The sequence below is a fragment of the Watersipora subatra genome, chromosome 11 (assembly GCF_963576615.1).
Source record: "Watersipora subatra chromosome 11, tzWatSuba1.1, whole genome shotgun sequence".
Lineage (NCBI taxonomy): Eukaryota > Metazoa > Bryozoa > Gymnolaemata > Cheilostomatida > Watersiporidae > Watersipora > Watersipora subatra.
The window spans coordinates 6,151,621-6,164,130 of NC_088718.1; the positions used below are offsets into that span (position 1 = coordinate 6,151,621).

General features: G+C 32.5%; 1 protein-coding gene across 6 annotated transcripts in view; it reads left to right on the forward strand.

Moving 5' to 3' along the window:
* The window catches only part of LOC137408300 (uncharacterized), a 129,812-nt gene that overhangs the window by 20,780 nt on the left and 96,522 nt on the right, over positions 1 to 12,510 (forward strand). For all 6 annotated transcript variants that reach the window (XM_068094773.1, XM_068094770.1, XM_068094771.1 and 3 more), the window contains 2 exons: positions 51 to 153; positions 3,483 to 3,566. In XM_068094773.1, the coding sequence (XP_067950874.1) occupies positions 51 to 153; positions 3,483 to 3,566 (187 nt within the window). The remainder of the gene's footprint in view (positions 1 to 50; positions 154 to 3,482; positions 3,567 to 12,510) is intronic.

Below are 12,510 nucleotides of genomic sequence, written 5' to 3' on the forward strand. Positions count from 1 at the left end.
ACGAGTTAAAGAGTTTATGATGAATCATTTTATTTCTATTCTATTTCTAGGGCACAGTCATGTTTATTACGGAGGAGTTTTATACAAATGGCGAGAGCGAACAGCTGGAGTACGAATGCAAGGATAAAGCTAATGGCGACTACATAACTTTAGGTAAGTTTGCTGCTATGCTTCATGCTGTGGTTCATAATCTGGGAAATCATTCGCGATGAAGTCGAACCCCTTCTTTAAAAACATCCATAGGTAAATTTAAGAGCTGATTAGCACATGCAATTTTTAACAAAACCTTAATAATACTTGTGGCCATCAGCTTTCACTCATTTCCTGTGACACACTTGGTTAGTAGCGTGTGGAGGACATTGGATCCAAGAAAATCTCCTTTGCTGTCTACAGTTAGTCTAATTCAATTGATGCTATTTTTATATCTAGCACATCATGGGTTCATTTAGACCTTTTCTATAATCTATGACTAATTGTGTTACCATCTTTTACCTCTGACTTTTGATAACCATAATTTGTAGTTGATTGTCTCTGATGAATGTAAACTCACCCTGTTCTACCAGTATCTCAACATGTCACACCTGTCTTAACATGTCATATGGATAGTGAGAAACAGTTTCAGATCAGCATTTACTAAGTTTCAATCAAAATGCACAATCGCCCTTGACCTAATATAGAGTATAAATATTTGAATAAAAATCATACACTGCTTGACAGTTCAATCATGGCTTATTATATCTGAATTTGTTTTCTAGTCCATGATTTTTAATCGCAATTAGGTGTTTGTTTTATCAATTTTAACTTCAGAAAAAGGTTCTTTTGCTAGCATAATGTGTTGGCTTCATTTCAGACGTAATGTAGTCTTTGTATATAGATTTGACAAGTTGCAGTATTCCACTTTGGTAGGAGAAAGGAAAAATCTCATTAAGCAGGTTGTAGATGCTATGCCACGTTTGTATGTTACATCAGCTAAATTCATAGTGATTAGTAGGTTGAAACCATAAAATACCTAAGTGTTAGCGGCATAAATACAATCCATTTTTGGGTAGTAGTAAATATGATATACTAGTATACAGTAGTAAATATGATATACTAGTATACAGTAGTAAATATGATATACTAGTATACAGTAGTAAATATGATAGACTAGTACACAGTAGTAAATATGATAGACTAGTTAGTATACAGTAGTAAATATGATTGACTAGTATACAGTAGTAAATATCATAGACTAGTATACAGTAGTAAATATGATAGACTACTACACAGTAGTAAGTATGATAGACTAGTACACAGTAGTAAATATGATAGACTAGTATACAGTAGTAAATATGATAGTCTAGTATACAGTAGTAAACATGATAGACTAGTATACAGTAGTAAGTATGCTAGACTAGTACACAGTAGTAAATATGCTAGACTAGTACACAGTAGTAAATATGATAGACTAGTATACAGTAGTAAATATGATAGACTAGTATACAGTAGTAAATATGATAGACTAGTACACAGTAGTAAATATGATAGACTAGTATACAGTAGTAAATATGATATACTAGTATACAGTAGTAAATATGATAGACTAGTATACAGTAGTAAATATGATAGACTAGTATACAGTAGTAAATATGATAGACTAGTATGCAGTAGTAAATAAGGTAGACTAGTATACAGTAGTAAATATGATAGACTAGTATACAGTAGTAAATATGATAGACTAGTGCACAGTAGTAAATATGATAGACTAGTATACAGTAGTAAATATGATAGACTAGTATACAGTAGTAAATATGATAGTCTAGTATACAGTAGTAAATATGATAGACTAGTACACAGTAGTAAATATGATAGACTAGTATACAGTAGTAAATATGATAGACTAGTACACAGTAGTAAATATGATAGACTAGTACACAGTAGTAAATATGATAGACTACTACACAGTAGTAAGTATGATAGACTAGTAAACAGTAGTAAATATGATAAACTAGTACACAGTAGTAAATATGATAGACTAGTACACAGTAGTAAATATGATAGACTAGTATACAGTAGTAAATATGATAGACTAGTATACAGTAGTAAATATGATAGACTAGTACACAGTAGTAAATATGATAGACTAGTACACAGTAGTAAATATGATAGACTAGTATACAGTAGTAAGTATGATGGACTAGTATACAGTAGTAAATATGATAGACTAGTACACAGTAGTAAATATGATAGACTAGTACACAGTAGTAAATAGAATATACTAGTATACAGTAGTAAGTAGGATATACTAGTACAGTAGGCACTCCTACAACATAAATAATCCGTTCCAGTCATGTTTACGTTATAGGGGGATTTTACGTTATAACAACAGTAAAATTCATGTAAGTTGCCTAATCTGTTCCAAGGTCCTTCCAAATTCAACCCTACGGCTATACAACAAAAGAAAAACTTGACTAACTTTTTTAATTTCTAGGCTGTATCGTGACTGCAGTTTTATTGCTTTCTATTGACAACTCTTCTCCTTTTTGCCGATCTGTTTCACTGCTTTTATAGACCATGATTGTGATGATTTTCCAAAAATGTGATTGGGAGCCCACATCTTCGTCGTTCATTTTCAAAGATTTACTTTTTTCAGTGTATTCTGCAAAGCAAAACTAATAACAAATATTTTATACATATACAGTAAAGCAAAACGACAAATATTTTTACCGTAAAAAAACGGTACTCCCTGTTCGTCGTCTATCTGCACCCAGGGGTCAAGGTTAGGATAAAAGATAACTTTCCAAAATATTTTAGCTCGTGACTTCAGATTGGTAAAACGACGTTGTAACACCTGCACCAATCAATCACCATCCAGTATTTATAAACAATTGCGCAGCTACCTATTCTCTGTTTTGTCAACATAGTTAATGATCTATTACAACGAACTATAATTTTTATAGAAGTTGTATAGCACAGTACATGTATATATACAGTACATGTATATATACAGTACATGTATATATACAGTACATATAACGCTATATGCACGACAGTTTTTCTTTTGCAAGCGCGGCAAGATAGTTTTATTGTTACTTGTGCACATTTGTCGGTAAAGGAGGCAATTTCCTTTAGTTTAGATTACATAAAGTTTTAACTAGCATATTTTATGTATTTTCCATAATTTTTATATTTACTGTTAATTTTAAGAAAGAGTATTTGTACTGAGCAAGAACGGATTTTCAATGGATGTTTCTGCTGACGTGGGGAACGATTAACGAGCACACATGACCAGCATTTCGCACTCATCTTCATTTCTGGACCTGGTGGGCGGCATAGAGAGGTTGAAGATATGTTTTAGGCTGATCAGGGCTTTTTAATAAAACCAGCTGAGCAAAAAAAGATCTGTTGGTGGCTTTTACTACTTCATGAAGTGGTAGATTCACTTTTGCTAGAGAGCGGCAGCATTACTGAGTGAAGAAATTGTAATTGAGCTGTATTTGAAGGGAGTAAAGAGCCACACAGAATCAAAGTTCGCATAGACGTGGAACGGAGTGATGAAGAAAGCTCATATGAAATAAACTGGTTCAGTATGTATAGTTTACTATCTGCATATACTGTAGATAGTTATTAGTTGTACTATCTAATATGAATAGGTGATGATCTGTTTAGGATATAGATTTACGAGTAGCCTATCAAGCTGATTCAAATGTAACAGATTGTACATCTGAGGTTTATATGAAATATTTTGCAGTTGTGTAAATTAATCCTCCTAATGATTCACTTTTGAGATTCACTTCTGTGATTTATATGAAACCTTTTACAAAGTGAGTGCACCCTGATATACAATTTTTTCACCTTACGAAGTCTAGCATGATGATTTTTTTCACCTCATACGAATCTTATTTCGTCATACAAATTCAACAAAATTTTTGCCCGAGTTCAATTTAGACAGTTAGTGTGCTTATTATGTACGTCAAAATAACAAAGACGCTGACATGTTGTTTGCCGAAAATATTTTCACAACGCCTGAAAGAGACACGATGACCGATTTCTCTCAGTTCAACAATCCTTGTGTGTAAAACAGTAATATTTTCCTTCAAAATCAGTAGCCAAGTTGGAGTTGCGGTTCCTTCATACAAGTCTAGTGATCAGACAACTTTCATTAACCTGCTAACAAAAATCCACTTCATTACAAAAACAGCATTGTTCGGTTATCTTTCCGAATTAAGTTGAAAAATGTTTTAAACAGGTTTACTGAAAGTTATGGTGAAATCGAAGACAGAAACTGATAAGTAATAAATTTTTAGCAATAAAAAGTTGAAAAAGTAAAATACAGTAGTTGAAAATACATACTAAAACTTAGCTTTAAGTGTGTGTGTGTGTGTGTTTAGTAAGCTAAACTTATTTGAAGTGCATTCAAAGATTTTGTTAGACGGGCATCTATCTTGAAGGTAAGAACTTTCTATGGTATGTAGTACTACTCATAGCACATTGTAATGTTACACTTTAATACAGATCACAACCAATAAGTTCACTAAGTACAATCAAGTTACTGCAGGTAACTATAGTTACTAAGGGTTAGCATACTATTTTATTACTAATTTTAATATGTGCAGCACTTATACAAAATTTTGACGATTTTCACCCGTAGATGTTTGCATTACATAATTACAATAGTTTCTATACCTCTACATACGATTTTTTCCCATACAATGCCAACCCTGGAACGGATTAAAATGGTATCCTGAGGGTGGACTGTATGTAACATAATCCTTTGTTTTTCGCCATCAATAGGGAGTGCCAACCGTAGCAAAAGGTGAAAATCCGTGAAACAGAAACTAATAAACCGAATATCTAATAAAGTCACTTTTCCATTACTCGGAGGAATTATTCTCTTTTTCGTAAGTTCATTTGATGATTTTGAGGGTTGAGGGCATCTAAGAAGCATGATGAAGGGTGTCAGAAATTCTTTACACTTCACAAAACATCATAAGAAAACAGTACCGCGACAGCCCCTATCCTAATGATGCTCGCAGAGTAATCATTGGGCCAGAGTATGAGAGAAATTTATGTCTTTTAGTTTTTTTATATTTATGTTCTTTATTTTTTGATGAATAATCTTTACCCTGGGAAGGATAGCGAGGGATTATTGTATAACATTGTAGGAATTGATAAAGCACATGATCATATGGATATTCCTACCTTACATGTTGTTAGTATTGTAGGAATTGATAAAGCACATGATCATATGTATATTCCTACCTTACATGTCGTTAGTATTGTAGGAATTGATAAAGCACATGATCATATGTATATTCCTACCTTACATGTTGTTAATATTGTAGGAATTGATAAAGCACATGATCATATAAATAGTCCTACCTTACATGTCGTTAGTATTGTAGGAATTGATAAAGCACATGATCATATGGATAGTCCTACCTTACATGTTGTTAGTATTGTAGGAATTGATAAAGCACATGATCATATGGATATTCCTACCTTACATGTTGTTAATATTGTAGGAATTGATAAAGCACATGATCATATGGATATTCCTCCCTTACATGTCATTAATATTGTAGGAATTGATAAAGCACATGATCATATGGATAGTCCTACCTTACATGTTGTTAGTATTGTAGGAATTGATAAAGCACATGATCATATGTATATTCCTACCTTACATGTCGTTAGTATTGTAGGAATTGATAAAGCACATGATCATATGTATATTCCTACCTTACATGTTGTTAGTATATTGTAGTAATTGATAAAGCACATGATCATATGTATATTCCTACCTTACATGTCGTTAGTATTGTAGGAATTGATAAAGCACATGATCATATGGATATTCCTACCTTACATGTCGTTAGTATTGTAGGAATAGATAAAGCACATGATCATATGGATATTCCTACCTTACATGTCGTTAGTATTGTAGGAATTGATAAAGCACATGATCATATGTATATTCCTACCTTACATGTTGTTAGTATATTGTAGTAATTGATAAAGCACATGATCATATGTATATTCCTACCTTACATGTCGTTAGTATTGTAGGAATTGATAAAGCACATGATCATATGTATATTCCTACCTTACATGTCGTTAGTATTGTAGGAATTGATAAAGCACATGATCATATGGATAGTCCTACCTTACATGTCGTTAGTATTGTAGGAATTGATAAAGCACATGATCATATGGATATTCCTACCTTACATGTCGTTAGTATTGTAGGAATTGATAAAGCACATGATCATATGGATATTCCTACCTTACATGTTGTTAATATTGTAGGAATTGATAAAGCACATGATCATATGTATATTCCTACCTTACATGTTGTTAGTATTGTAGTAATTGATAAAGCACATGATCATATGGATATTCCTACCTTACATGTTGTTAATATTGTAGGAATTGATAAAGCACATGATCATATGTATATTCCTACCTTACATGTTGTTAGTGTTGTAGGAATTGATAAAGCACATGATCATATGGATATTCCTACCTTACATGTTGTTAATATTGTAGGAATTGATAAAGCACATGATCATATGGATATTCCTACCTTACATGTTGTTAATATTGTAGGAATTGATAAAGCACATGATCATATGTATATTCCTACCTTACATGTTGTTAGTATTGTAGTAATTGATAAAGCACATGATCATATGGATATTCCTACCTTACATGTTGTTAGTATTGTAGGAATTGATAAAGCACATGATCATATGTATATTCCTACCTTACATGTTGTTAGTATAGTAGGAATTGATAAAGCACATGATCATATGGATATTCCTACCTTACATGTTGTTAGTATTTTTTCTCGTTTGAGACTTTTTGCATAAAATAAATCAACTGTATTTTTATTGCTTTTGATAAAACAAAAAATACTTATTTTTTTGCAATTCCCTTCAGTAATCCAAAAAAACTTTGTAGCACGATTTTTTAATAGTGCAAGTCATCAGATTTATCTATCTGTATATATTATATGTTCTTGGCGGTCAACGAGCACAGCTTACAACATCATCTTCGAGTTGGTAATATAGAAGGTATTAAATTCTTCTTTTAGACATCAGAGGATATTCCGGAACAAGAAAGACACAAACCATAGTCAAGGTCGACTGTGTCCGTGGCAAGCTATACTTGAAGGGTAGTGGTAAGTCGATTGCTTATTTTTCCGTACTTATAATTTATGCTATTACGCACATTTATTATAGGATCTTTGTTAGGTTTTTTCTGGCAAAATATCTGCATTGACAGTAAAACTTGAAAGATGAAAGAGAAAGTTTGTTCGCTTAACTATTTATAATTTAACATTTTCCATACTGACTGCATATATACATGTTCATGCTCGTGTAGGTGAAAGGAAGAGAACAATAACCTGCTTTATAATAACCACTTGTGTTGTAACATCTCTTTGAAAGCATCAAATAAAGTTTGGTGAAAATTGGTAAAGTCATTAAAATATATTCGCGCTTTCTACAATGATTGCATATCGTTTAAGAAAAGAAAGTTGACAACTTTTTACTCAAAGTTCAGTATAAATAAAGTTCTAAAATGAGGTCTCGATGAATTCTCAATATACTGTACTTGGCGATTTAACAAGATGATAGCCAATGCTCAGCATTGAAGACTTTTAAACTTGTGTATCTATGAGCCACAAGCTATTATATGTTATCGATTGAGACTAGCTTAATAAACAACTAGGCAATTATCTCTTGTAACTCTGATGTCAGTATTCTGGCATTGCGTAGGGTGTGTCAGAAACCCTAGCGGCTGGTATAACAGCATCCACATTGTTCTGTTTACCCATGCTATTTATGAGTAAAAGCGTTCATCAATCAAATTAATTTTTGCACAAGGTGTTGGACTAGAAATCTTACTTCCATTTTTAACCGTTTTCAAATATCACTATTTACTTCCTTCGTCAAACTAACAGTTTTACTGGGAAGATATTGTGTAAAAATCGGTACGACTCATTTGTTGGCACTTGATGGATAATTGTAATGCAGATAAAGATCTATATGGTACTACTTATAAATTTGCAGATTTATTTAAGCCATAAAATGTTGATGAATGTTTGCTCAATTGATATGATGCTGCTTGAAAGATTTTTAGAAGTTTTAAAATCATGTGAGTTTTTATGGTTTTAGCTCGAAGAACTACAAAACAATTTTTATTTATTTATTTGGTGACATTTGTTGTGTGTTGTTAGACTTTTTTACTAGTGTTTTACCAAATATTATTGGATTATTAGCATATCAGGATATATTTATAAAAGTTTCACAACTTCCTATCATTGGATAAATTGCCCAGGGATACTGACACACATTGACAAGAACAACGACGGTTCAAAGTGTTAATAAAAGTTTGACTGTGTACAGGTGACAATTAGATTCAGGCATGTGACAAATCTATTACTTTAGTTACAACCAATTAATAGCTGAGTGTATTAGTATTTAGCTAACAAAAACTAAGTTGGAAATCAACACTTAATCCAAAATCATCGTATTTCAAACTTGATCTTCCTGCTAATTACTCCAGAAACTCCATCAGTCTGTTTTCATGAATGTTAATTACATACAGTATGTGTTTTAAACAACTACCGTATATTTCAGCCGATAAGGCAACCGTCAGATAAGACAAGCGAACTTTGTCAGATAAGACAAGCGAACTTTGTCAGATAAGACAAGCGAAATTCGAGCAAATTTTTATGAGTTTATCATATATTGGTTTTAAAAAATGACTGCTAAATTAATTGTATGCACTTAAAAAAAATGATGCAATTGTCTGCTGAATCTTCACTTAGCTCGCTATAAACAACGGTTCGAGAATATTTCGGACAATAACGTATCGGTATCTTAGTAATCTTTGGGCATATTGTAGGGCGGGTAAAATGCCATAACCAGGGACTTGAAAAACATCGTGTTCCACAACACATCGGAATCTGAAAAAAGCATGTTCTAGGGCCATCGTATCCCAGGGTTCAACCGTACTTTGATACCTAGGTTTATTGAAAACTAAAGGTGTATGTAATAAACCATTTTTATTTACTAACAAAATGATACTGATTCTTCATATAAAGTAAAAATCTGCATGTAGAGATCAAGGTCTGACTTTTATCTGTTCTCACGACCAAACAAGAGTGAAACGATTGATTGGGAGAATTATGATAAATGCACATGTGCACACAACTCCTGAAAAATTATCCGTTAACGGCCGTCACCAAACCCTTGCAACGAAATCCTATCAACAAATTTAACTATTTTTCAGTAAAGTCGTTGAAGTATAATAATGATACAAAACGCATATAAACCTATCTAAATATGTTACCAAGCTTTTGGAAGGTTGACGCAAATACTTAAAACTAACCCATCTGATCGGATTATACATAAATAGACAGATTTATTACGACGAAAATCGTCACAAAACGCTTGAAAAGCTTCGTTTAATAAAAGTTAAGACTGGAAATTGAAATGCCGAGCGACAGAGAATAGAACGATAAAGTCTTGCCACAAAACGCTTGAACAGCTTGGTTTATTAATAGTTTCGACCGACCTACGAAACGCCAAAAAAGCCGTGCGACAGATAGTAGAAATGTTTATTGTGTCCTGTTTGTCTACTGTTAGAGGCGTAGACCGATTTACAGGTACGAAATTGTGGTACACAGTTTATCAGCCTACGGTTTTGTCCAATTACCGAAGGTTTTTCAAATTATCTAGAACATCAGCCAGATTTCTTTACATCTTATCTAAAAGGTAGGGCGTTACTACAACACCCTTTTATGACAAGAATATTTCTTTATTTCACTCCAGTTTGCATAAAACTTCCAGACGCGTAAATGCCAACGCTTGCTCTCTGTTACATATCGCTGTCAAAACCATTCTACATTCATCACACCACAACCAACTTTCAAACTGTATATTACACATCAGTTTGCCGTTTAACGTTTAATATTGCATTTAGATTTGCATTTGCAGAGATATAATAAACATATTTCTTTATTGTTGGCATTGTTGTTGTTAGTTAAATTACGTACAGTAGGTTAGGTCTACGGCTTGAATTAATGTTTATTTTATTATTGTAAAACCTAAGTTTGAGATAGTTAAATATTTATTGTATTAATATTTATTTCTGTTACATATTGCTGTCAAAACCGTTCTACATTCAACACAACCAACTTTCAAACTGTATATTACAATATATTTTACTTTTAACATTGCATTTCAGATATGTAATAAACATATTCGCAGATATGTAATAAACATATTTGATTATTGCTGTTGTTAGTTTAATTACTTACAGTAATTTAGGTCTACAGCTTGAATTAATATTTATTTTAACCAACAAACAACTTTCAAATTGTATATTACACGGCAGCTTGCCATTTACTTTTAATATTGCATTTCAATATAATAAGAGATATAATAAACATATATCATTATTGCTGTTGTTATTTAAATTACGTACAGTAGTTTGAGTCTACAGCTTGAATTAATATTTATTTTATTATTGTAAGACATAAGTTTGAGATAGTTAATTATTTATTTTATTATTATTTATTTCTGTTACATTTCTGTTATTTCTGTTGCGCCTTTTTAGAGTCATGCTCCCTCAAATTTATTTTATATCATCTCAAACAAGTCTCATTTACATTATCCTCTGTCAATTCCTGCTGAGAACTACTTTTTCGACAACCATCAGTACCCTTTCTTTTTTCCATTACTACTTTGGTCGTGGGCTGTATGACAGTGGAATTTCTAGTATATAATACATACGGGATATACAGTATATATATATTATAAGTTTTTAACCAACCAATCAGTAACTAGATAAAAAGAGCAAGTAACTTTGGAGTCGCTTTCTCATGTGTTGCAAATGTTTATTCTTAAATAGGTTGTGTTAATGTATCTAAGTTGGAAGGGTTAGTGCTCTTTGCTGTGAGTCTTTGCTTTTTAGAATAAGCGCTGTAGACTTAATTCAGAAAGAGTAAGCGCGTTGTTGTCCTTAGTTTGTATGGCGTTCATACTTTTCTTGGTAGTAGTAAGTTGACCGAAGTTAATGACATTGCATGTCCCTTGCTACTCATTTGATATCTATTGTTTGAGCAATCATTTACCTCACTGTTTTCATTTAACATTACTCCATATTATCAGTCGACTTGGCAGATTTCTAATCATTGTAATATCTTAATAGTATAGTTTTTAAGAGTAAGTTCTGTAATGTTTTAGTTCAAGTGATACTCAAAATAGTTCTTCCAATTGTTGTTGTTCTTCTCATCATACTCATCATACTCATTATACTCTACTGCGTCATCAGCAAGAGAAGGTAAGTTTGGGTCTACTCTCTAACTACTAATCTAGTATAGTAGAGTGACAATGTGAAATTTTAGTCGGGAGTCTCTTTGACTCAATAGTTTGTGTTGGATAGATATGTATTGATATCAAAATTGTTGCATCATTAAATCGTGAGTCTGCTTAACAGCTGATAAGTGATTGACGGGTGACACGTTATTGACAGTTGACAGATGAAGTGACACACTTAGCAAGTGCTCTATTGGGGGAATACTTGCCAGCGTCACTTTAATCTGTGATCATATAATTTTTGCTTAGCTGAAAATAGGTTTGGCGATTTTTCTTGTTGTGTGCCACAATCTACGTGGTCTACAGGCACCATGTAGCTGCTAAGGGCGCTAGTGTAGTTAGTGTTGGTAGATTTTGGTACCTTTTGATACCTGATGAAGCACATGATCATATGTATATTCCTACCTTGCATGTTGTTAGTATTGTAGGAATTGATAAAGCACATGATCATATAGATAGTCCTACCTTACATGTTGTTAATATTGTAGGAATTGATAAAGCACATGATCATATGTATATTCCTACCTTACATGTTGTTAGTATTGTAGGAATTGATAAAGCACATGATCATATGGATAGTCCTTCCTTACATGTCGTTAGTATTGTAGGAATTGATAAAGCACATGATCATATGTATATTCCTACCTTACATGTTGTTAGTATTGTAGGAATTGATAAAGCACATGATCATATGGATATTCCTACCTTACATGTTGTTAATATTGTAGGAATTGATAAAGCACATGATCATATGTATATTCCTACCTTGCATGTTGTTAGTATTGTAGGAATTGATAAAGCACATGATCATATAGATAGTCCTACCTTACATGTTGTTAGTATTGTAGGAATTGATAAAGCACATGATCATATGTATATTCCTACCTTGCATGTTGTTAGTATTGTAGGAATTGATAAAGCACATGATCATATGGATAGTCCTACCTTACATGTTGTTAGTATTGTAGGAATTGATAAAGCACATGATCATATGGATATTCCTACCTTACATGTTGTTAGTATTGTAGGAATTGATAAAGCACATGATCATATGGATATTCCTACCTTACATGTTGTTAGTATTGTAGTAATTGATAAAGCACATGATCATATGGATATTCCTACCTTACATGTTGTTAGT